Here is a 27,720-nt window from a genome sequence, read left to right as displayed (position 1 = left end):
GTCGATAAATGGGCTATCTAACACTGAAATATTTTTTCAAATCGGACCAGAAGTTCCCGCGATTAGCGCGTTCAAACAAACAAACTCTTCAGCTTTATAATATTAGTAGGTATATATGTACATATATCTATATTATTTTTTTACTCGAGTATCGAACTCAAGACCTTGAAACAGCATTCATACCGCTGCACTATCGCGGTAGACTTGAATTAGAACCAGTGACATAATAAAATATCAGATTTATAATTCCTTTTACCTACTTCTTTTGTAATAATAATGCTTTTTCAACAGTCGTTATCTGATTAGATTCTCAGATAAATGTAGTTCACAAATGGACAGTACATTAGAAAGTATAGTATTTATAATAATAGCTATAAGTTTTAACAGTAATTGGGCTTTTTGGGTGAATGGTAGTGTTTATTTTGAAGTAAATAATTGCTTAAGTCTGGTTTCATCTACCAGAAAAAACATTCTAGTTTATTTGCTCGTTCAATTGGACAGTCTATAGTCGGGGCGTTTCAAACGTGCGAACTAAGTCATGTCATTTTATCGGAGTCTCTCGCTCGCACTTACACATCGTCACATTCCTATGATTCTTTTGATCATGACGTAGTTCACACTTTTGTGACGACGGCCTGAGAATTCCGTAAACATTATCAGAAGTTATTTGTCAGGACTTTTGTATCAATAAATTGATAATAACAGGGTCCACCTTTTAATATGTTCTTCGAATCAACCACTCTTAAACATTTATACGGCTACCCATCTACAAAATATGCTTGACTTTTACTGATCAATACAAGTAGGTACTTTTTCCTGTAACAATAGCATATTTTACAGACATAATATATTTTCTTAATTTATTGCGAATTATGGACGTACTTAGTACATCCGAATTTCTTTATACAAATAAATTAAGACGCTCATATACTTACCTACTCATAATTATTTGGGTAATATTTAAAAGTTGTAATAAAAAATGTAAGTTAATACTTTATTTCAATATGTACATAATATGTATTGTTAGAAGTGAGCAGTCAGTCTGTCTATCTCGAAGAGATCAGCCATTATCTCCTCCACCTTTGTACCGATCTTTTTGGCAATCTGTAACAAAAATAACAATTTATTATTATGTAAGGATTATCTCGTCTCTGCCTATCCCTATGGGAAGAAGGCGTGATTTTATGTATGTATATTTTATAACATAAAAACAACACTTTGATAGTCAAATAGTGTTAGGATTCACGTGTTAGTTACGTGGCCGAAGGATATAAAGTAGATAATTTGCACTTGGCCAGCGGAGTGGACCCAATTGACTTACCGACATTCGAATTCGAATCAAATCGTGACGGATAACATTCCAAACTTGCACATGACATGATGTTTTTTTAGTAAAATTAAATAAATGATTTCATCCTGATATTTTCATTTTAAATCAAAATTTTATCATGTGTTAGTTTTGAAATATAGAAGCAGGATTTGGACATCCAATGGGCCACTATTGAATTGCGATTCTAGTGTAAGAAAAAAACCAAGAGTAAAAGCCAGGTCAACATTGAAGAATAAACCGTCTTAAGGTCTATCCCCTCCCGCTTTACAACAGGAGACCTATGTCCGGCAGTGTGTCCCACTGCTGGACATACATAGGTGAGGGGTCAATATATAAATGTTATTAGTACGCACATCAAGTTTTTCCGCGTTGGGCATGCAGGCGTACAGCGCCACCAGGTCCCCGTCCAGCACGCCGCGCGCCGCGCCGCCGCCGCACCCGCGCCGGGCCGACTTGTATGTCCTGGGGCAATACATACATCATGTACACACACTGACAAACAGACTGACAGACAGTCCGATAGACAAACAGTCAGACAGACAAACAAACAAGTGTTATTTGGTAGTGTTCAACGCCCAGTGTAACTTGTGGCAAAACACACCTGTTTTTAAATAATAATTACAAAAGAGAACATTTAAAAACAATATTAATACGATTATTTTCGTTTTTTATGTTCTTTGGAAGAATAAGAATAATGTAGCTGCCTACTAAATATAGGGCTCATAAAACATTATAACTTCAGCCAAATAATTAAATATTAAACTCTAACCCTCTTATTCATAAAAATATATGACGTTATGAAAGGCTTATAAAGAGTTTTGTTTCTTTCACTCCTTAGCGAAATGAAGAACAGAAAACATATAGTCGTTTTTTAAATAAAATAGGTTTATAGTGTGCTTATGAATTAGAGGGTAAAGTACTAATTGCATTTTAAAGATATTTCTTTTTAATTTGTTTCAAAACAAACATTTGGTTGTAAGTCCCGCAAAATACGACAAACACAATTCTCTAGATTTCTATTTAGAATTGAAAAATATTTTTTTTTATTAAAGTATTCCGAATAATTATAAATGACTTGAGTAAATTAATCGTTATTTTGCACATACCTGTAAGCCCTAGGGTTGAGTCCAGCGATATGACAGCAGTAGTTGTTCATGACGTTCTGTAACATGAGCAGTCGACGGTACATCTTCTCTGTGATCGGCAACACGTAACCCAGACCGCCGTCTAACGTTGCTGCAATATTAAACAATATATTAGTCATAAGTTCATATTTTAATTAATCGTTAAGGAATCATTACTGAACTTATTTTAAGGTAATTTAGTTTTTATTTATCATTTCGGGATTATTTTTAATACTAGCTGATTCTCGCAACTTCACTCGTGAGTAATTTAGGTTGAATAAACAGATTCAGATCTTGCGTAACGAAATTATTTATAAACGTATTTTAATAACCTTTAGTATTCCTAACTTTTAAGCTTTCGCGTTGCATATCTATACTAATCTATACTAATAATCTATACTAATAATATAAAGCTGAAGAGTTTGTTTGTTTGTTTGAACGCACTAATCTCAGGAACTACTGATCCGATTTTGAAAATTCTTTCGGTGTTAGATAGCCCATTTATTGAGGAAGGCTATAGGCTATATAACATCACGCTACGACCAAAAGGAGCTGAGTAGCAACGAGAAATGTTACAAAAATGGGGAAAATGATGACGCATTCTCTCTTATGTGACGCAAGCGAAGTTGCGCGGGTCAGCTAGTTTATGATAAAATAGAATATGGAAATCGACGTCAACACGCATTATACCATGGAATGTCTCACTTTTCGGCGCAGCTTATAGTCTCCGTGTTTGCAAGTTAACAAACATTTTATAAAAGGCATTTCAAGGAAAAGTGCATGTTCGGTTTAATTCCCGTATTCTACTATACCATAGACAAATATCATGATGATCATAAAATATTCGGATTCAAACATTGCCTTATTTTATTTACACCAATTACTCTCGAGTATAAAGTATTTTTTATGTGTTTCACATATTGTTTATATATTTATTAAAATCCCCACAAGACATAACAAAATTAAATTATTGATTGCCAATTACAAATTCGAATTCAAATTATTTATTGCTTACTAAGTGTATACAAAAGGATCTTATATTAGGGTAGTGACAAACTTAGTAGCCTTTTCCAGGCATTGCAATTTTTACAGGGTAGAGTAAGGTAAGTTATTTAAATTTTAACATTATGGCTAGATTCTAGCTTGTATATAATATACACATTATTCTAGATTTATATTGCTTAAATATAAATGCAATTTTCATATTTTCTTATTCCTTAAGCCCGGTAGCACATTGTGAAATTGTACAGGAAGCTTGAGAAGGTAATGTGTGGTAATTTAAGGTTGTATGTATAAATACTTACTGAACATAGTGACGTGTCGTCGATGTGATTCGGGAGATAAGTTGGTAGCATTGATACGGAACATCGCGTTCACCTGCTGACCTAAGTGATAGTCACCCTTGCGGATCAGACGCTGACCTGAGGAATACACATAATACATTAAAGATTTAGATTAAACGTTAAGAAATACACAAACAAATATACTTTCTTAATTTGAGACAATAGATATTTATTGTTATCGTTGCATAGGGATCGCCATAAATCGCATTTAGGTTGAATTTAGATGACATTTTTTTTTTAATTATCACAGGAAGGATCACGTGATTTTTATTTTCATGTTTTCGTTGAACATGAACACAACGAAAATACTCATAACACACATAATGGAAACACCATTGTAATAGAAATAATACGCAAATTTTTAACAAAAATGTTGGCCAAAACATGGTCGTGGCTTCAAAATTCTGTTTAATAAGGAAGTTAATTTTAATATTTTCTCATTTTAATATATACGTAAATCATTTCTTAATCTTTATATATATAATTCTTCAGTAAGTTTGAATGTCACTGAACTTCTCTTAAACGACTGGACCGATTTTGATGAAATTTTTTGTGTGTGTTCAAGGGGACCTGACAATGGTTTAGATTCACAATTTTGTCCGCTGGACAATGTTTTTTTTATTTTTTTTTTATGGCAAAACAACGTTTGCCCGGTCAGCTAGTATAGTATATACCTCCATAACTCTCTCTGGCTTGCGGTTGATACATAAACAGCGCTATATTTCCTTCAGACTCGCTCACTAGGAACCCGAGCGTCGTGTTGTCCACCATGAACTCCATGTCGTATATCTGATAAAAACAATATAAGTTATTTAACACAACAATGTATGACATTCAGTAAGACCTCAGTAAACATATAAAACGGCACTCTATGTCTATGCCAGTGCTCTATGTATATAGATAAATGTCAAATGCATGTTAGTGTGTGTAATGTTTTAGTTATTAATTTAATATAAGTACTTTTTAAGCATTATTATTAAAAAATATTTGCGCTCGGCACTCTTGCTCGGAGAGGAGCTCGTGGCTTAGTTTACAACATCCGCACGGATCGATCTCTGAGATTAAGCTACGCTTGCCGAGGTTGTTACGTGGATGGGTGACCATCTTAAACATATCGAGTTCCTCCGTGTTTCGGAAGGCACGTTAAATTGTGGGTCCCGGCTGTCATTTTCGAAGATCTTTGACAGTCGTTAACAGTAGTCAGAAGCTTGAAAGTCTGACAACCAGTCTTACCGAAGGGTATCGTGTTATAACCCAGGATACTGGGTTGTGGAGGTTAGATAGACAGTCGCTCCATGTAAAACACTGGTACTCAGCTGCATCCGGTGAGACTGGAAGCCGAATCCAACAGAGTTTGGAACAAAGGCTAAGCGAAGCGAATATATACTCTTCAAAATTTCATACTTCTGCTTTTGTTTTTGGTAAAAAGGGGTCCAAAGATATTGCCTCACGTATTAATATAAATATTACCTGAGCAGTCCTGAGATCTCTGGACACTAACGACAATGTTCTATGTTGGTGCTGATAGCGCAGTAGCGAGATGGACTTGTACACATCTGCGACGAGCACCAGGTTCTTGACCGCCAACATGCGGTGCACGTATATCTGCGTGTCTATGAACGCCACGCCCACTAGGTCGTTGTCTTTTAGTTGCCAGATGTAGATCTGAGAAAATAACAAATGGTATAAGTAGACCCTCCCACGCAAGTGGTCGCAGGTTCGAACCCGAGGCAACACACCAATGACTTTTCGAAGTTATCTGTGTGTATTAGAAATAATTATCACATGCTCCAACGGTGAAGGAAAACATCGTGAGGAAACCTTGCATGCCTAAAATTTGTTTAAAACATTTATTGAGAGCATGCAAAGTCCCCAACCCGCACTTGGCCAGCGTGGTGGACTCAAGGCCTAACCCCTCCTTCATTACGGCAGGAGACCCTTGCCCAGGAGTGGGACATTAATGGGTTAAATTTATTTATTTATTTAAATTATTAAAGGAAATATTATGTAAAAATTTGAAGCGTCTACTTATAACCGTTTTTAAAATTGAGCAAAAAAATACGAAACCAACATGTTTATTGTGTGGCGACCCCCTTAATATAAATATTTTTAAATTTTTCGTATTTGGTGATATAGCGGCAACAGAAATTCATCATTTGTGAAAAATTCAGCCTTCTAGCTATCACGGTTTATGAGATGCGGAGGCTTAGTAATAGGATCCCGTTTTACCCTTTTTGTACAGAACCCCAAAAAGTGATAATTGGCTAACAAACAATTTAAGATTGGCGATGTATTTGTCAATCGATTGACAGTAGATTGAAGAGTTGAATTGACAGTCAATCAGCAATAAATTTATGAATAATCGCTCTCTATAAGATTCATGAACAATTGATAACTCTTATCTTATCTTATCTTAGGGGTAGGGGTGTCGGTTTATGCCTGGCTAACACTTCGACCATTCCTGATCCTTAATTTCACCCCCTCTTTCGCTACTCTAGATGTTGGGGGGCAGGGCAAAATTTTAACAGAATTTTGCTATGAACCTCATTGGTAGTAACCTGTAGTCTTCTGGTTTAGGATAACCGCATCCTAGAAGATCCATTCTTCTCCTACATAAAGCATCACAATCGCACAGTATATGAAATTGATAGCTCAGTATCAATCTAAGATAAAATGAACAATTAATTACCTTTTGTCCAACAGCAGATATAAGATATCCCAACACCTGTGTGAGAGCAGTCACGGGTCCTTTCTGTTCTTTAGCGTAGAGTTCTTTAAACCTGTTCTTGGTTAGAGGCTGGCCCGGCTCGGGAACCACGTCGATGATGTCGTAGATTATTATCTAAAAACATACATATAAATATGTTATACTAGCTTTTACCCGCGACTTCGTCCACCATCTGAATTTTCCCATGGGAATGCGTCATTTTCCCGGGGCAAAAAGTAGCCTATGTCCTTTCTCGGGTATCAAAATATCTCCATATCAAATTTCATGCAAATTGGTTCAGTAGTTTAGGCGTGATTGAGTAACAGACAGACAGACAGAGTTACTTTCGCATTTATAATATTAGTACGGATGAAATATAGCAGCTAGCTAGCTATTGTATGTCCTTTTCTAGGGTATAATCTATCACCTAGCTAAACTAGTTTAGTCTTCTTGACGTGAAAGGAAAGGCCAACAGACAAACACAGAAGCAGATTTTTTTGTAAAGAAGCTTTTTTTAACCAGTTTTAATAGTGCTTCTAATGTTGCTACGGTAAAATATATTGTTTAAAACTCACCCTTCCTCTGGAAGTAATATCTTCACTGTAGTTATAATTTGTACCTATCGCTATGTACCCTCTCAACCCCGATCTGAAAAATAATAATAAAGATACATTTCAATCATTTTTTCTTAACTTAACTGTACTAACAGCAATCCAACGTTAAGGGGTTTTGAAACGTTTGTTACATATACACGCAATATAATTTGTACCACTTTTTAAGCACATGTCACAATCAGGCCGCCCATGAAATCTCATCGCATTGTTCTCTTATTCATAAACACACTAAACCTATTTTAGTCAAAAAACTACTATAATATGTTTTCTCTTTTTCATTTCGCTAAGGAGTGAAAGAAACAAAACTCTTTATAAGCCTTTCATAACTTCATATATTTTTTATGAATAAGAGGGTTAATCTTTCAGCGATTTGAAAAGAAAGGCTGTCAGTTTCTCATAAAGCTCTACTTTGCCGAGCTAGTCTTAGAATTAGGAATTGTAACAACTATCATAAGTGTCAACATTTGACCTGAATTGATAAATTAATGATTTTGATCTGCAGATTAGTTATTAAGAATGGCAGTTAACTATCCACGCTCACCTGGTGCCTTCGTAAGACAGCGAGACGTTTTTGAGACAGGTGACGTGTTCCCACTCGTCGAGTTCGATGCGCGTGTTGGGTATTATCTCCCACGAGACAGGCGAGAATAACGTCACTGAGAACTTGTCCTGCATTGGGTAGGGGAACCTGCGAGGCAAGAGAAATAATTATATAATAATAATAATACATTTAATCCATTAATGTCCCACTGCTGGGCAAGGGTCTCCTCCCGTAAAGAGGGAGGGGTTAGGCCTTGAGTCCACCACGCTGGCTAAGTGCGGGTTAGGGACTTTGCATGCCCTCAATAAATGTATTAAACAAATTTTAGGCATGCAAGGTTAGAGCATGTGATAATTGTCTCTAATACACACATAACTTCGAAAAGTCATTGGTGTGTTGGCTCGGGTTCGAACCTGCGACCACTTGATTGGGAGGTATCAACTTATACCACTCTGCTATCACTGCTACGATTTAGACGTATATAAGTATGTTTATCAGTATTTAGTTATCATATTACAAGCTCTGCTTAGTTTGAAATCAAATGACCGTGTGTGAGTTGTCCAATAATACTTATAAGAATATTACCTGTCTCCCTTATTCTCGTTCGCCTTCTCCTTGTCCTCTCCATTGAACTTGTAGTAGGTGGTGGTGGGCGCGGCGCTGGACGCCACGAGGCAGTAGGTCTTGGACTCCACGTGGTACGTCACGAAGTGGGGGGTGACGCGGAGCGGGACCTTGCGCACCGGCCACCACGCGTCGTACGATAAGTGGGTGGGGAGCGCGCAGATACGGAGAGACGACTGGGGGAAAGATGTTAGTGTTATTTTTATTTTTCTCACTTAAAAGACAACTCCCGCACTAAGAATTGCTCTTGTGTCGCGAAGACTTTTACAAACATCCTCGCTGTCTTCACGTATTAATTTATAGATAACTAGCTGACCCGCGCAACTTCGCTTGCGTCACATAAGAGAGAATGGTTTAAAATTTTCCCCGTTTTTATAAAAAAAATATTGCTTCTCTGCTCCTATTGGTCGGAGCGCGATGATATATAGCCTATAGCCTTCCCCGATAAATGGACAACAACAACAGACTAAAAATATTTGACACTGCAATGGTAGCGCCGTCTGTCGGATCCAATGTAAAACATTCCAAAATCAACAACTACTAATAAATAAAAAAAATATCAAAAAAACATTGTCCAGCGGACAAAATTGTGAATCTAAACCATTCTCAGATCCCCTTGAACACACACAAAAAATTTCATCAAAATCGGTCCAGTCGTTTAAGAGAAGTTCAGTTACATACACACTTACAGAAAAATTATATATATAAAGATGAAGCAACCTGAATGTATTCTATACCTCTATGCCCAAACCTATAAAAGGCATGATAAGTATGTATGTGGTAACTGTGGCATGGTAAGTCTATTATTGGAGTTGTGGGCGGCGGAGACGGAACGCTCCGTCGCCTGAACAGGGAACAGGTCCGAGTGGTGGGGGTGTGTTCCTGTGTGTTCCTGGCATGCCCCTTGAAGTGGAGAGCTAGGGAGGGGGGGGGGGGCAATCTTCAAGTCGGTTGTAGCAATGTTACCTTAGCGTTAAAGAACAGGAAGCCGGAGGGACAGTTGGTGTTGTTGAAGGGCGCGAAGCTCGCCACGGGCGCGTGCTCCGAGCACAGCGGGTGTAGTGTTACCTTAGCGTTAAAGAACAGGAAGCCGGAGGGACAGTTGGTGTTGTTGAAGGTGCTCCGAGCACAGCGGGTGTAGTGTTACCTTAGCGTTAAAGAACAGGAAGCCGGAGGGACAGTTGGTGTTGTTGAAGGGCGCGAAGCTCGCCACGGGCGCGTGCTCCGAGCACAGCGGGTGTAGTGTTACCTTAGCGTTAAAGAACAGGAAGCCGGAGGGACAGTTGGTGTTGTTGAAGGGCGCGAAGCTCGCCACGGGCGCGTGCTCCGAGCACAGCGGGTGTAGTGTTACCTTAGCGTTAAAGAACAGGAAGCCGGAGGGACAGTTGGTGTTGTTGAAGGGCGCGAAGCTCGCCACGGGCGCGTGCTCCGAGCACAGCGGGTGTAGTGTTACCTTAGCGTTAAAGAACAGGAAGCCGGAGGGACAGTTGGTGTTGTTGAAGGTGCTCCGAGCACAGCGGGTGTAGTGTTACCTTAGCGTTAAAGAACAGGAAGCCGGAGGGACAGTTGGTGTTGTTGAAGGGCGCGAAGCTCGCCACGGGCGCGTGCTCCGAGCACAGCGGGTGTAGTGTTACCTTAGCGTTAAAGAACAGGAAGCCGGAGGGACAGTTGGTGTTGTTGAAGGTGCTCCGAGCACAGCGGGTGTAGTGTTACCTTAGCGTTAAAGAACAGGAAGCCGGAGGGACAGTTGGTGTTGTTGAAGGGCGCGAAGCTCGCCACGGGCGCGTGCTCCGAGCACAGCGGGTGCAGGCGCAGCTCGCCGCGGGCGGACAGGAACAGGAAGTACGGGGTGGGCCCGCAGAGGAACACGCCGTTGTACCCGCCCACGTTACCTGCGAGGACAAAAATATAGGAGAAACTGAGCGAAGAAAAAATGACGTTAACATAGGAGAATAGGGTACTTGAATGTGGAAATTTAAACTTTGTAGTCATTAGATCACAACGAAAATATGAACTTGTGACGTCACTATGTCGTATTTTTTGTGTTATTGAATTGTCATAAAGAGTAGTTTTTTTTTTTTATCTTACGTGAAACAACGTACAAAAAATTGGTCTTGCGTCGCAGGGTCAAACATACGAACAACAGACGCAAAGTACAACTGAACCTGAACCGACTATTCATAGTTCGCGCCAAAAATGTCTAGTATGAGAATCAAACCCGCGACCTTCTGTTGACTATCGATCAACGACCCTACTGACGGTAAACTATTTTTCAGTAATCATGAAGGTCAAAATATCTCGGAATCTTAGAAAATAGTTGAGGGTTGATCCAAAAGTAATGATAACGAAAGTGATACACGATGATTACAGTAAAAAAAATGATTTCATTTTTTACATAGTCTCATAACATGTTAATAAAATTAATCGATCTCTTTTCTAATCCCAATATTCCCATAGAAATACCTTATCTTTCAAAACTCTCCCAAAATGCCCCAAAATCACTAGTCATTTCGCTATCGTCGCCAAATTTCTTGCCTATGAAGTGTTTTTTAAGAAATTGCAGTTGATAAAAGTAGCTAAGAGATGGATCTAGCAAATAGAATGGGTGATCAAGCAATCCAAAAACCATTTCTTGAATGGCAGCCATCGCAACTACGACCTTGTGAGCCAGAGCTCGCCTTGGTGAAACAGCACTCCAGCGCACACTTTCCCGTGTTCTTTTTTTTCATGATAGCTTCCCGTAATCTTCGTGTTTGGTATTTGTAATAAAAGCCTATTATAATGGTTCTTTTTTTCAATTATTTAACTGAAGTGATTCTTTCAGTGTTTTGACAAAAACACGCGGGAATCAAACGTCGACCTTGACACCTTGAATTTTTCCTTTGTTGGTGAGAAGGCTCTTTTCCAAGTCACGGATAGTTGTTTGATTTTGGGATCAAAATGGTGGGTTTTCGACTAGTCTATGGTCAAATAACGTGACAAAAAAAGTCCTTGATCCATTTGGAACTTTCCAAGATTCACCCTCGAAATGTCGACACGATTTCGCTTGCGTTCGCCTTTTAACATTTTCGGTACCTAACGCGCGAAAACGTTTTTCACGAGGAACTTGTTAGAGAAGACCCTTAAAATGCTACTATATGAGATGCCTATGATCTAAGCTACATATTTGATGGTCATTCTTTGATCTGCTACCACAATATTTCCAACTTTTTTGACGTTATCTTCAGTAAGGGCGGTGGGAGGCGTTTTTCGCGATGTTATTCTTCAGTTGAAGTTCTTCCAATCTAGAACTATTTTCTCCGACGTGTAACTATAGAAAATAGAAAAAACAAAGTCCCCTGATGACAGCAACAAGTCGCAATGTTCTCCTTTAGTAAATTTTTTTTTCAGTAGAGGGCATTGACTGACTGCTCTAATGTAGTATTTTTTACATTTTGATGTTTTCTCTGCAACAGCTCCTTTTCAAGTGAATGTATTTACGAAATTACTAGGACTATTGATATGATTTTTTTACGCCAAGGTAGTGGATCTATAAGGAAGCCAAAAAAATGGTTTTTGTATATTTGTGACGACTAGAAGTAGCCGATTATCATTACTTTTGGAACGACCCTAGTATACCGCGACAAAAGCAAATAGTATGTACTATTTAAAATGGTCGTGTACTTACCAAAATACCTGCATTGTCGCACGCCTTCCTTGAGTTGTTGCGTCTCATAGTTATCGTCGGCAGTGGTGAGCGCGGACGACACGTAACCGAACGGGAACGAGACCGACACGCGGGAGAAACGCATCTTCAAGTTGCCGCGAGGGTACTTGTACGCCTACAACAAAAACATTGTGGATAACGTCGTGAACTCGTAGCCAGTTGTGCTCAGTCGGTTTGCGATCTGTGGGTTTAGCAACCCTTGGCGCGGTCATTCTATAGATGGGTGACAGCATAGCGGTATTTGAACTGAGCGTCTCCGTGCTCTGGAGGGCACGTAAAAAGTCGGTCCCGGTTGTCTTCAATTAAGATAACAGTCGTTAAGCCATGTGAAAGGCCTCTCGGCCGGCTTAAACAACTTTGACACTAGGTTGACCACTAACCATACGACGAATGATTGGATACCGTAAGATATCCTAAATTTGACCCATGCCTGATATATCATGAGCGGATCACTACACCACATGAGAATAAATACACTGGTCCCCTTATGTCCCACTCCGACCACAAGCAGAAATTATCACCTACAAACTATTACAATATTGCACCAACAGGTGGCGCTAATCTAAATCTTACGAATTAGACAATCTACTTGCTAGTACAGCTTCACACCGCTAGATGGCGTTATTCTAAATATAACCAACTCACCTGATATATCATGAGCTGATCGCTGCACCTCATGAGCATCAGCACCCTGGTCCCCTTGTGGCCCACTCCGACCACGAGCAGTTCCTTTAGCTTCTCGGCGTCGGCGTTCTGACCGCCGCCCGTCAGTTCCTCGTCGTCTATGCCTGATGATGGTATTGGAACTGATTCTAGACTGTCTGCTAGGATCTGTGGAAAAGTATCAATTTAATGTACCTAATACATACATATGTAGCGACACTGCTGACGCTACATTGTGTAGTGAGGCGCACGCCTGCGATAGTCCGGCGCGGCAGTCGTCTCCGCACACTCACTTAGTTAGGACATGTATTCAGTAATTAATATGTAGTAATATATGGTTTAACCTGGTACCAGTAAATATATATTGTGTATAATGAAGTACGTTATTTATCACCACCACCCCATTAAGCACTAACCTCCACACATATATCACGTCTGTTATAACCAAAGGTGTAGATAGAGGTATATGAAAATTTACCTCACCTTTCCTTTTACATGGGACTAATGGCGAAAGGTGGGGGACGAGCCTATTGCCATTAATTCCGTGGTTTGGGTGGGACTTTATGAAGCGACTGCAGATTATTAGGTCTCGAGTTCAACTCCCGGGTCGGGAAAGTGCTACTGACCTCTACTAATTTATATTAAAATCTCAATAGTAACGTGCCGGGATGCGGTAAAGGTTATGGATAGGCTTTTATTTCGATTCAATAGTCTCGGTTACAGTACTCCTTAGGAGGGTTGCTGGTAAAAAAAAACATCAGCGAAATCGCTTGACAATGTGTTTTTAAGAAAGAAAACATCCACAGAAAGTTGTCCCATCCCACTTAACGTAGGATATGGAGAAGACAAAGTAAAATTTCGGTAACAGTTACACAGTAACATTATTATTTTTTTTTAATTATTATTTTAAAAAGACAACTCCCGCACTAAGAATTGCTCTTGCGTCGCAGGGACTTTTACAAACATACAAACAACGGACACAAAGCACAACCAGACCCGAAACAATTATTTGTGGATCGCACAAATAATTGTTCCGTGTGGGAATCGAATCCACGACCTCCAGACGCAATGGTATCGGCGTGGCTGCCTAAACCACTGCGCTATGGAGGCAGTTACATGACATCTTTATATATATAATTCTTCTGTAAGTGTGTATGTCACTGAACTTCTCTTAAACGACTAGACCGATTTTGATGAAATTTTTTGTGTGCGTTCAAGGGGATCTGAGAATGGTTTAGATTCACAATTTTGTCCGCTGGGCAATGATTTTTTAAATTATATTTTACAAATTAAAGACGTGTAGACAGGACAACGTCCGTCGGGTCCGCTAGTATTTTTTTATATCACTTACCCTATTCCCAGCGCAAGCATCTCTCACAAGGAAACTAAGCCTCATCTCGGGCAGGGAGTATATCTCCAAGTTGCCGTTGAGCCGGAGCACAAACAGCCAGTACGTGGGCTTCACGTCCACGAGGTGTTTCTTCCACCAGCGAGAGATACGACGCGGAACACCTGGGTTCTTGGACTGTTCTGCTAACATTATCTGTGGAGAAAAAACACATTTTTGTGAAAAAGGTGTGTACATATGTAATAGAATACACTCGCCGTGGTCGCAGGCTGACTCTGGCTGACAGGCGAGTGCAACCTGCGCCGAAACGTTAGGTATTTTAAGGTAAAATGCGTGTTCACGTTAATTCCCGTATAATTACATATTAAACATGCAACGCGAGAGTTTAAAAGGTGTGAACAGACATGATTCTATTGAAGAAAAGGTTATGTGGCCCAATTGACAGATAGACAGTGAATATGGAATCATATAGTCAAAAAACGGGGTATCCCAGTTAATAATGTCAATTAATATTTTTTACAAAATTTTTCGTTACAAATATTTCTTTGTCTTTCCGCCTAAACCGTGTGCGGGTGTCGATAATGATCATGAATTAATCATAAATAATAGTAAAAATTAACGAAATATTAACTTTATGGGCGTACATACTTTATCTGTTTTGGGGGACAAAAAACGTAATTAATGAAAAAAATATTTTCACAACAAAAAAAAACATTAATTCAAATAAAAATTACAAATTAATATTTGATTAAATTAAAACATTATTATTGATTAGATTAATATTCATATTCTAGTTAACTTGTGCCCCTAGATCTATCACTTAAAACTACATTTGAAATATGATTCAACACTCACGCTAGCCATAGAAGCAGGCGTCTGATCCCCCCCATACAACAACTCATCTTCATCATTCAATTCATAAACAGCCCCCGGTTTAAACCCTTCAGCTTTCACGTTTTTCCCCTTCATTTTCCCTGTAAACTCCCCCTTAACTTGCGTGTTGTCTGCGTCAGGGGGGGTGAATAGCCCGCTCAGGTCGCGGTACACGGTTGCTCGGAGGAGGGCGGGCCGGTGGGGGACCGCTTGCCGAGTGGGGGCGAGGCGGCCTGAAGACTGGAAGACAAAAATAATATTATTATAGTAAACTGGTTTTCCACCCGCGGCTTTGCCCGCATGGAATTTTACCCCCTTTGGGATGGAATATTTAAAAAACCCTCTCTTAGTGCTCTTCTATACTTCCTAAGGAATCTTCTAGTTTCTACGCTGAAAAGTTTTGGATGTGCGTTATCCACCAGTCAGTCAGTCAGTGAGTCAGTGAGTCAGTCAGTTGATGAAAAACTTGTGATTGATTTAAATTGTCGCTTTGAATACTTATGGATGGTTCCCAAAATGTTCCACGAAGCCCTACAGCTGCGAAAAGCATACTTAAGTACTCGTCGAAAATAAAGAGTGAGCACTTCTGACTTAATGTTTTCTTCCACCGCTATTGAGTGTTCAGCAAAGATATTCAAAGAATAATAATATAATTGATTTACATATTTCTATAAAGTTCACTCAATGACGAACGAGTGTCCCGTCAAGTATTTTGTTTTTGAAAGGGTTCCATGTCTTAAAAGTTTAATATATAATAATATAGATAAAGAATCTACTAGTTGTTCAATATTTACCAGGGGGTGAATTTTGCGGCAAAATGTTTATATACTTTCGCATTGCATAGCGTCTAATAATTCTAAAACTACTCATTTATATATTCTAACACGATGATTGATTATAATGATTCCTGTGCTGAAGCTTCAAGCTAAGCAAAATAAATATACGTGATTGTAAATAGGTTAAAAATAAGTACTAAACGATCATGCACATAATTGTTAAACGTCTAAATTACATAGGTTCCTACTGATTACATATTTGAAACACAGAATAGTTTCGATGAATAGAATAATGTAATATTGTAAATATTATAATATAATAATATCCCCTTACGGTGTTAAAACGTCACTTATTTGTATTGCTAAAGTATACTGAATCGCACAAATAATTGTTCCGTGTGGGAGTCGAACCCACGACCTCTCGACACACTGCGCCACGGAGGCCGTTAAAGTACTAATGCTGTACACTGTGTCGAATATAATCTGTTCTATTGTACGAGTGTGATTTATTTTCTATCTGACAGTATGGGCGCGTTCCCACTATGTCGTGACGACAGATATTCGTGTAGTTCAAATGTCGTCTCTAGCTGTTCCCATTATAACGACTGTTTGTCGTTAAAAATTGTTATCGTGTAGTGACTGTCGTATCACGGCAGTCGCTGTATCATTTCTACATCATTAGCAAGCTACAAATCTAACGATTTTTTATCGTTTTACGACTGTCGTGCTAGACGTCCCCACTGTCACGATAATCTGTCGTCACTGCAAAAAAATGTCGTAGACGACAGTAAGTCCTGTCGTTCTATATGTGAACACCTCCATTTAAACACATGAGCCACGACACTTAAAACTAGACGATTATCTGTCGTCACGACATAGTAGGAACGCGCCCTATCTCGTGTCGCCCAAAGTCAATAAAAATAGGCTTCTCACACTGAACTTCTATGAAGATAGAGACAACCCGCCTTCGTCAGGTTTTGTAATGTGTATATTTTGTAACCCGCACTTGGCCAGCGTGGTGGACTCAAGGCCTAACCCCTCCCCCTCGTTTCGGAGGAGACCCTTGACCTGCAGTGGGACAGTAATGGGTTAAGAATGTGTATGAGGAACAAACTATATTTTTACTGGTCTCTACCGAAAAGTAATAAGTAACGATCTAGCACTGTAAGTGGAATATACTACAACCAGGCTTAATACTTTACTATGATATAATTTATAGTATATGTTACCTTCTTTGATTCCCGAAGCGTTTGCAATGAAATAAATTATATTTAAAATAGCTATACTTATGAAGAAAGCTCTAGAATGATTGCAACTTATTTTAATGTAATGGGCGAAAGCGAATCGAAATCTGCGTTTGATCTTTCGCCAGCTGTGTCAGTAAAAATATGAATTAAAAATACAATATAACAGTCGTTAAAATCTAAAGAAAAAATAACTTTGTCGTCATTAAATCGTGGTATAGATGCCGCCAAAAATATCGGATCAATTTCTCTATAACATATTGAATTAATATTACTATACTTGATTCACTATTCTCTAATATCTCTCATATGTACCTAGTTTATCAAGTGTAATTTTATTGTGAAAATTTCAAAGGGTTGAAATAACAAAAAAAAGACGATAAACGCAGTAAAAAGAGACAATAATTTACACGCGAATGTCAGCTATTATATATTGTAAGAATATATCATAATCTTTAGTCAACCTGATCGGACTTTTGTTCTTCCGAAAACTATCTAGAACAGGGGTTCCCAACCTTTTCTTAGTCGGGGACCACTATGTAAGTATATTAAAAAGAACGTGTAAGTGCTCGTGGCTTAGTTAACAACAGCCGCACGGATCGATCTCTGAGGTTAAGCCATACTTGTCGAGGTTGATTTGTGGATGGGTGACCATCTTATACATATCGAGTTCCTCCGTGTTTCGGAAAGCACGTTAAATTGTGGGTCCCGGCTGTCATTTTCGAAGATCTTTGATAGTCGTTAACAGTAGTCAGAAGCTTGAAAGTCTGACAACCAGTCTTACCGAAGGATATCGTGTTATCCCAGGTAACTGGGTTGCGGAGGTCAGATGGGCAGTCGCTCCATGTAAAATATTGGTATTCAGCTGCATTCGGTGAGACTGGAAGCCGACTCCAACATAGCTTGGAAGAATGGCTAAGCTGAGTAATAATCATACTGAAAATTTTTTATTTTAAAATCATTCGCCGTATTTTGACTTCCACGGACCACTGGTTGGGAACCACTGATCTAGAATATGAAGTATACAAGGCCACAAGCAGGACTCACAGATCCGTCCTTCCCCTTGAACTCGCGCAGCGCGAGCACGAGCGCGCGGCCGCACGCCGACAGCACGCACAGGTAGGGGTCGGCCGTGGCCGCGTACTGCGCCGTCCACTCCAGCTGGATGGACTGCAGCTGCACGCCGTCTGCAAGGCACATACATACATACTAATATTATAAATGTGAAAGTAACTCTGTCTGTCTGTTTGTCCGTTACTCAATCACGCCTAAACTACGGAACCAATTTGCATGAAATTTGGTATGGAGATACTTTGATACCCGAGAAAGGACATAGGCTACTTTTTACCCCGGGAAAATTATGCATTCCCTTGGGGAAATTCAGGTGGCGGACAAAGTCGCAGGTAAAAGCTAGTACATAATATAGCAGTGATAGCCGAGTAGTATAAGTTTATACCTCCCACGCAAGTGGTCGCAAGATCAATCCCGAGACAACACACCAATGACTTAGAAGTTATGAGTGTATTAGAAATTATTATCACATGTTCCAACGGTGAAGGAAAACATCGTGAGGAAACCTTGAATGCCAAAAATTTGTTTAATACATTTATTGAGGGCAAAGACCACAACCCGCGCTCGGCCAGCGTGGTGGACTCAAGGCCTAACCCCTCCCTAATTTCGGGAGGAGATCCGTGCTCCGCTGTATTGTACTATGCTAAGACGTCATGTGACATTTCAATTTAAAGTAACGCCATATTTTTTGACTCAGAAGAAAACCCCATATATTTCTGTAATCTAAAAGACGGACAAAAACTAAAAAAAATACAACATCATTATTTAAGTAGAAAAAATCATTTCACATAAAATATTACTTACTTTTAATCAGCCTAATCCCGACAGTAGTAACTTGGACCATAAACTTATTATTAGCCAGATTCCCTGCGAAGATCGTTGGAGACGCGGTCATGAAGGCCGAGTTGTCCAGCTCGTTGATCTCCTGGCCTGTCTGGAGGACCATGGACCCGTCTTCCTGGGTCAGAAGCAGGTAGGCGTGGGCCCCATCGGCTTCCCGAGACCCTTCGGCTGATTCGCCGAATACTGACCACATGTCGATACAACCTGGGAGAATAAAATTAAATAATAAATGTCTTGGTTTTAGAGGTCATTTATGAGGTGTTTCTTTCAATTTTATGGGGTTATTTTACAAAATGACCACTAGAAGTATGTATTGGTATTTAATTGTTATTTCTGGATGACAAATTATTAGCATTCAATTGATAAGGTTTAGGTTACCTTCGTGTTTAGGAGAGCCCAGTTTCATTGGTCATACCCTTATTGGTTATTAACTAACGGTACTGGGTGTACTGACATGTACCTACTCTAAAAACTTTGTTGAACTATTTTTTACAGGAACAAACAAACCTTAATTCTGGGAGACTTATCAGCAATGGATCAATAATTACGCTTATTTATCAATCAATCAGCCTAGCCTTTCATCCAACTTTGTTGGTTTCGGCTTTCGGTCTGACCAGATGCAGCTGGATACCAGTATTTTATCTATTGGTCCTAACACGATACCCTCCGGTAAGACTAGTTGTCAGATTTTCAAGCTTCTCACTACTGTTAATGACGGTCAAAGATCTTTGAAAATAACAGCCGGGACCCACAATTTAACGTGCCTTTCAAAGCACGTTTTCTTATCTATACTAATATTATTAAGCTGAAGGGTTTGTTTGTTTGTTTGCACGCGCTAATCTCAGGAACTTCAGTGCTAGATAGCCCATTTATCGAGGAAGGCTATATATCATCTCGCTACGACCAATAGGAGCAGAGTACCAGTAAAAAATGTTACAAAAACGGGGAAAAGTTTGATTCATTCTCTCTTATGTGACGCAAGCGAAGTTGTGCGGCTCAGCTAGTATATAATAATTTTAGATTTGTTTAATTCACTCACCAGGTAAATTAAAAGCTGTAATGAGTTGCGGTCTCACAGTACGTTGTAACACAGTTAGAGCTCCGTTCTTCCCTCTCCCACTGCACGCGACCAGCTCTACTATATGAGAGTCCTGCGACCGCGCGTACTCTTCCGACAGAAGCTGCGGCTCTCCCATAGATACGTCGCCGATGGGACAGATGTTTAGTAGAGAGTCGCATACCTGGGAATAAACAGAGAATTTGAAGGTGTTTGGAATACTTAAAAGATAGACTTATTGCATAGCTGTGTACATAGGATGTTACAATTAATATCATATCTTTATTGTATGATTGGGTGCCAGTGTCGGTCATTGTCATCGGTCATCGGTCGTCATTCATTCGTTCATCACTTATTCATCATTCATTCATCATTCATTCATCATTCATAATTCTTCATTTATTCATCAATCACTCATTCATCTATCATCCGTTCATCATTCATTCATCATTCGTCATTATTCGCTCATCATTCGCTCATCATTCATTCATCATTCACTCGTCATTCATTCATTATTCATTCATCATTCACTCGTCATTCATTCATTATTCATTCATCATTCACTCATCATTCGTGGCAGGCGGCGTTTCTTTACGACTGTGTCGGTCGGCGCGGGTCTCTGTCAGTCAGTCACTATCGGTCACTATCGGTCACTAACGGTCACTATCGGTCATCGGTCATCGGTCATCGGTCAAAAGACTACATTACCTCAAACACATAGCTGGTGAGTTGCGTGGATGTTCTAATATCAGACCCGTACACTTCCAGTTCGTCTTTGTCGCTTATCTCTATCACGTTGCTGGCAACACAGTCGCTCAGTGTGTCCAGGCGACGTTTCTTTACAACATTATCGGTCAGCGTCGGTCTCTGTCAGTCATTGTTGGTCACTATCGGTCACTATCGATCACTACCGGTCACTATCGATCAATATCGGTCACTAACGGTCACTATCGGTCACTATCGGTCACTAACGGTCACTATCGGTCATCGGTCATCGGTCATCAGTCAAAAAACTACATTACCTCAAACACATAGCTGGTGAGTTGCGTGGATGTTCTAATATCAGACCCGTACACTTCTAGTTCGTCTTTGTCGCTTATCTCTATCACGTTGCTGGCAACACAGTCGCTCAGTGTGTCCAGGCGACGTTTCTTAGCCGCCGGGTCGCTGTCTTTCTGTTGCGTGTTGCCTGAAGTGGATGTAAGTGTTGTGATAGCAGGATCTAAAAAAGTGATTTTGTACATTTTATTTTGGTTTTGGAGGCACATTATGACTACACCTGTGATCCGAGAGTAGAGTGAAGTGAAATATATAACAACTAATCCAAAGGTACATAAAGGTAAATAGAACATAACATTTAATATTGGAGTCTGTAATATCCGAATATGCAGGGAGAAGAGTATCAAACAACAAACTCCGCACTACTATCAGGAATTAAATTCTTTTATTTATCGAAACCCGGTAATCAAACCCGAGAATGGCCGACACAAAAATCAGCGTAGCTAGAATTCCAACATAAAGTACAAAGTATAAGTGCAAAATACGACTCTATAGTCATTGAAATATGGCTGGTCATTTCAATTTGTAGTGGTCGTTTATTCCTTTTCATATTTCAGTGTGCGTTAAATGTCATTGGCTGAGTTTTGCGACAGCCATCTTCAATGAAATAGTATGACATGCCTTGCCCTGTTATTCCAGTATGATAAAAAAAGTCCATAAAAATAATATAATCAATGCCAAAATCTTACCAGGTTCAGATACAGTGAGATCAACGGTGGCTTCGAGCGGCTTGTCAACTGAGAACAGCATACGATTCTCCCTCTCTGTCACTCTTAGTAGCAACGAGTTGCCGAGACGAGAGCCCAGAAATAGGAAGTCTTCTTCTATCACACACATCTGTAGGAAAAATAAAATTTGTAAGTCTTTTCATATGTCATTTTATAAACAGAAGAATATTGAGAGATTTAGTACATAAAGCATACAAGTTATCAAGCAATCGTCAACGTAAACTATCTTTATTGTGCACGATTTAAAGCCTTGATCGACCGTTATAAGGAGATATTTTTTTCAAAAATAGTATAATCATACTAACTAGAAAAAAATACGTAATTTCCGGAGTGTCTCTAAGTTGTATATTATAAGTCCCAGGGCTTTATACGGGGCCACATAACAGTCATCTAATGATGAGGTAGCAACATACGACCAGCGACACGGCAGTGGCAGTCAGTGCAGTGCTGATACTACTAGATAGCTAATGTCCGGTTTCTGAGGCGCATTTAGCGGTAGTTTATCTATTCAATAGCGTTTTTTTAATAATATTTTAACGCTATTGAATGGATAAACTACCGCTAAATATACCTCAGAAACCGGGGGTAAGACAGATAGATAGACAGGAAGACAATAGATTTGGCGACAGTGACAAACTGCCGCTAGCTATAAGATCAGAAAGTAGCCGACGTACGCAGGTGGTGAGCACGGAGGCGGCGGCGCGGTCCAGGTGGAAGCTGCGCACGGTGCGCACGGAGTCGGCCAGCAGCGTCAGCACGTACAGCTGGCCGCCGCGCAGCGACAGCGCCAGCCGGCCCTCGCCCAGCGGCGCCACGCACGACCCGTCCAGCGTGATGCACACGCCCTCCTGGATCCCTGCGCACGACCGACCAGCTCATCGTATAGACCAGTGGTTCCCAACCATTGGTGGTCCGTGGAAGTCAAAATATGGTCCGCGAATGATTTTAAAACTTAAAATTTTCAGGGTTATTATTACACTTTATTTTAAAGATACTTACATAGTGGTCCCTGTCAACGAGAATAATATAAAAGTGGTCCCGGACTAAGAAAAGGTTGGTAACCCCTGATATAGACTGTACAGGCTTCGATCTACCGGACGTGTTAAAATTACCACGGTCTACCTTTAAAAAATGCTCTAAAGCTGCGTATCCAATGGCCGTCTTTACACGCACGCTCTATCGCGCGTTCTTAGGAGCGTACAAGATTACGCACGGTAAAGCAGCGCGTTTCGAGATCGATTTTCTTCACGGACGCGGACAGATCAGCGCGGCGCATGGTCTTTCCTTTGAAGTGTGTCGTGTCTTTCCAAGAGTCGGTACCTTTTGGTGCGCGAGGACGATACGCGGCTCAACAGCTACCCAGCTTTGATGAGCACTAAAAATCCGACTCTAGAAAAGGTCACTTCAAGTTTGAGCGTTCCAACGAACACATCCAATCCAAAATTGTATCCATTTTACGAAGCCGGAACGCAATCCAAACTTCGTCTACTTGGAGTGCAAAGTCGATACGCGACTTAAGCAAAAGTCAGGATGACGCGTGTATATCAGGACGTCTTTTCATTCGCCGTTGTCGCCGTTGCCTTTTATATCTAGGTGTCTATTTTTATATGGTCTGACGGCAAACTTTAGTCGCGAATAATCGGGGTACATTGAACTATTTCGCGACAATGTTAAGCGTAAGCCCCGAAGTAATCGAAGAAGACATAAATGATGATGATGACCGTTGCAACTTACGTTTTATTAACAATAGTTCTTTTTCTATTTTACGTTTCTTTAATGACCATTCTAAAAGATTGAAAATAGTAAAGGCCGATTGGCACACCAAAAAATACAAAACAAACAATTTATAAAGAACGTAATAATATTAAAGGTTTGTACTTACTCAGCGGGAAGTTGGTCGTGTGTGTAGCTATACTGTTCAACGACACGCCATACGGCGGTACCGACTGATTGAGATATATGAGAGAATTCACTGCCATGATCAGACAACCACCTGTGGAACAAGCCAATAGTTAACAGAATATCACGCCAGTTTTACACGAGGCTGTAGTGAGAGGGTAACTGCCTCTGTGGCGCGGTCGGTAGTATATGCGGCTGCCGTGCGAGAGGTCTCGGGTTCGAATCCTGGGTCTGGCCAAAAAGTCTTTTCTGAGATTTTCTGTTAAGAATTTCTTAGAGATTGCCCGGAGTTGGGAAGTTGAAGTCGAAAACTTCCGTGCCTCGGAGAGCACGTAAACCCGTCGGTCCTGTGCCTCGCCTCTCACTGGTCGTGTCGGTTATCCGTCCCACCAGACTATGAGAGTGATGAAATCGAGAGTGTACCTGTGTATTGTGCACTTGGACACTATAAACAAAGTCCTGCACAGATATCCAGTTTCAATGAAACTGACCGCCGTAGCCGTATATCGGCTAGGAGGGCATTATTATTAGTGAGAGGTTTCGCCAATAACATGGTTAGTCCCACATCATGAGAGGCGAGCCTATTGTCATATACAGGACATGTTACCAAACACCGGGCTACTGTGAGAGCTCTGTCATATAGATTAGAAAAGACTTAATATCAATCTATCGGCTCTAAAGTTGAACCTGAGACCTCGTGATCAAACGTATACATTGCCGCTAGGGCTTCCAATCCCGCACCCACTTTTCAAGTCCGCCGGGTTCTAAGAATATGCGGAATCCCGCAAATTTTCCAATCCCGCATGTACAACTAGATCTCCATATACCGAGATTGGAAATTTGACAGTGATCTATGATCAGACAGTACTTGCCTTACTGCAATATACTACTTGCCTTAATCTTAAGGAATAAATTACGTTACCTAGTGGTTTCTGCACAGGCACAGCTCGTAGGCAGTCGAAGGGCAGGTGCGCGGTGGCCCAGATGACGGGGTGCACGCGCGCGCTCATGTTCAAGCTCACGCCGCACATAGCACACGTGTCGTTACGAACCGCTGTACGACTGTAACAAACAAAATTCTTTATTTTCTATAATAATCAAGACATAACTCAAAAAACTAGTAAATTACAGCCTAATTTGGACCGTTTTCTATGCAAAGGTAACATGCGAGTTGAATTCGCTAGCTAGAGTACCACTATTTAGAAATATGCATATATATTTCAGGACTCCCATCGACCAAACGCGATTTTTGCCGGTTTGTGAGACAAACTTATTTGGCGGATCACGACAAGGTTAATGTAACTATGGTTAATGATACATATGTAAGAGATTGGTTATATGGAAATAATGTCTCTGCCTACGTGAAGATGTATGTATGTATATACATAAATAATTATAGCGATGTTTTTCCTTCTAACACTCACCCAGCAAAAGTCCTGACCGGTTCATACAATATAAGCAGTGTTGGTTCATAGTATCCGTGAAGGAACTGTATGTCTAATATATTGTCTATCTTCTCGTCTAGGTCTTTGAGGACTATCACATAAGAGGCCAGGGTAGGTGCCCGGTTGATAGGTTGGGTTGGTTGCTGAAACATTCAGAAAATGGTTCATTTGAAGAATAATACAGAATAGCTTTGTGTAAAAGTCGAAAATTTATACAATTGGGTATAACTACTGTGCAGTTAACAGACTTGATTTCTACACAGCAAATTATTCAATTTTAATAACTAAAGTGTAATTTTTTTTTCCAAAACATTTCCCGCACTACGAATTGCTCTTGTGAAGTGCAGGGACTTTTTGACATACAAACTACGGACACAAAGTGCAACCAGACCTGAAACAACTATTAGTGGATCACACATATAATTGTTTGGTGTGGGATTCAAACCCACAACTGTAGTCAGGAGACTCCCGAAATAGCGTCATGGAGGCAGTAAAAAAAATTAAATTGTGAAGAGAAATATTTCCCTATATATTTCACAAACATGTACATTGTACAAGTTCAGAATCAAATTAACAATACCTAGTGGAGCTTAGAGCTAGTAGCTAGAAGTCTAGACTATAGATTAAAAAAATACTATTTAACTCAATTTCTACTTACAGCTTTCTTACTATCTAAAGGCTTAGCTTCTAAAGGGTCTCCATCCTCAGAAGCCAGGTCCTTCCTGAATGGCAGGACAGCAAGCTTCTTGCCATACAGCAGCATTACTGCACATCTGGCTTCTGGGTCCACTCGGATCCATGGAATGTGGGGGTGGGTTGTCCAACCATTCTGCAAGAGATATTTTATATTAAATGCATTTATTTATGTTTGTTTTAGTAAGTTATCTAGAATTCATTATTTTTGCAAGCTATGCAGTGTGGATATATAATTTTGAAACTTCATTTGGGAATTAGGCTTTTAACCTGTAGTCTTTAGACTAGGAGCTCATGAGTATGTTTAGCGTATAATGGGGTTGGCACTGATCAGTGCTTCGGCATACCAGAGGTTTATGTTTAATTTAATATTTATATCCAGGGTGACAATAATATCAAGTACAGGTGAGGCATAACATCAGAACTAGAAAAGATTTGGACTATCAATACCCTTGATGCAAATATGTAGTCATAATTATTGTAAATTTTAAAACAAATAAAATATGCCCAACAAGTAATACATCAAATTAATGGACAATAGGTTTTAGAGAAAAAATAGACCTTACCTTCATATCATCCTCTTCAAAATAATGCATACTAAGAGTAATCAAGTTATTTGTCTGCGGGTCATACTGCAGGACGGACAGTTTGGCTTCTTTGAACGACACAAGGAGGAGATCTCGGCCAGCACTGGGACAGCGGACTGACTCCATTGACATTACGTTACCCCATAGTGTGTACGTCGCTAGGCATTCTAGCTTCATCTTTGGGGGTATTGGTTGACCCGCTAGAAGGGAAGGAGGAAAATAATATTATTTTTTAAGTCTTAAACATAACTCTGGTTTAAATATGACTAGTATGAATGTAAAATCATGGGTTTTATTTCCATTTCTTGAGTTGACAGATTATGTATGTGCTTATGTATGTGCTTAACTACAAGATTTATGTACCTTTCCTATAACATTATTTCGTATAAATCCTTTTCGTGTTAAATGTAAAGCTTTTCCAAGAACTTCAAAAAACATGGTATTTAGGTTCGTGTGTATGTATTTTAATGATGTAAACAAACAACTTTGTTCACTTTCAAGGCATCCTATTTCAGTTTATTTAGATATACATTCAAAATTATTTACATTTTCATCCAAATTCATAGGCAAACTTACCGGCATTAACCTCCTTCGTATGTCCTTCGGGTAACAATCTGAACACCTTGATAATATTCGACCCAGCGGTAACCAGGCAAGTATCCTCATTGTTGAAGAAGCAGCAGCTCACGGCATGCTCAATACCAGTCGCAGGATGCGTTTGGCGACAAATGGAAAACATTTTTCACGATTTATAACTTTAAGGTTATGTTTTAAAACTCACTAATATACGAATACTATACTTAAATACAAATATTAAGGTAGTATGTTCACATAATTAACGCAGTTTTTAATTCATTGTGTTATTTTTTTATGCTTTTCACTATTGTTTATTTATTTGCAATGTTTGTGCTGCGCGTCGTTGACACTTTAGCAAAATAATGTGCGTTCTGAAACGTGGTCGTGTTGATTTTCTACACATAATTTAGTATCTTCGCTATAAAAATGTATCAGAGTACTTTATTAAAATTATAAGTATGGACTTTGATATTATAATTTATGATTTAAAAAAATGTGCATTGAAATGTATCTGCAATATGCAACACAATCAAAAAATATTCCAACAACTATTGATAGTCTTAAGTTTCGGAACGTTCGCTTAAAAGCACAGATTAAAATAAACTCTTCCATAGGGTACCATAATTTTATTTTAGGTACATACCGTTATTTTATTCTTCCAGGACTTCAAGAATCGGGATCAGGGCAATAAATAAAAAAATCTGAGCGAAACATAAGTATTATAAGATCTTTTTTATTTATTTTCTATCTACATACAAAATCAAAAGATGAGCGGACATTTATGTATTTTAAAAGTATGTAAAACGTGAATAATTATTCTAAAACTATTACATTTCATTTATAACACTACATAGACACTAATTCAGGCG

The 27,720-nt window shown here is 39.6% G+C and overlaps 1 protein-coding gene across 1 annotated transcript; it reads right to left on the bottom strand.

The window, feature by feature from the left end:
* Nucleotides 1-973: 973 nt before the first annotated feature.
* Cpsf160 (cleavage and polyadenylation specificity factor subunit 1) lies at nt 974-27,206 on the bottom strand. Its single transcript, XM_076129925.1, has 27 exons — nt 26,852-27,206; nt 26,255-26,475; nt 25,654-25,824; nt 24,975-25,138; nt 24,473-24,612; nt 23,534-23,644; nt 22,326-22,507; nt 21,613-21,760; nt 20,887-21,086; nt 19,847-20,048; nt 18,769-19,011; nt 17,941-18,080; nt 14,856-15,113; nt 14,004-14,195; nt 12,635-12,820; nt 11,951-12,104; nt 9,997-10,175; nt 8,245-8,459; nt 7,660-7,806; nt 7,080-7,152; nt 6,487-6,639; nt 5,268-5,462; nt 4,472-4,586; nt 3,759-3,875; nt 2,437-2,566; nt 1,684-1,792; nt 974-1,104 (listed from the first exon to the last, which is right to left on the bottom strand). Exons 1-27 carry the CDS (start codon nt 27,012-27,014, stop codon nt 1,024-1,026), a joined length of 4,389 nt encoding a protein of 1,462 aa, XP_075986040.1. The 5' UTR covers nt 27,015-27,206; the 3' UTR covers nt 974-1,023.
* Between the last annotated feature and the right edge of the window lie 514 nt (nt 27,207-27,720).

This window comes from Anticarsia gemmatalis, chromosome 23 (assembly GCF_050436995.1).
Source record: "Anticarsia gemmatalis isolate Benzon Research Colony breed Stoneville strain chromosome 23, ilAntGemm2 primary, whole genome shotgun sequence".
Lineage (NCBI taxonomy): Eukaryota > Metazoa > Arthropoda > Insecta > Lepidoptera > Erebidae > Anticarsia > Anticarsia gemmatalis.
The sequence above is the reverse complement of the archived record's forward strand: the minus strand, read 5'-3'. Positions and strand labels throughout refer to the sequence as shown.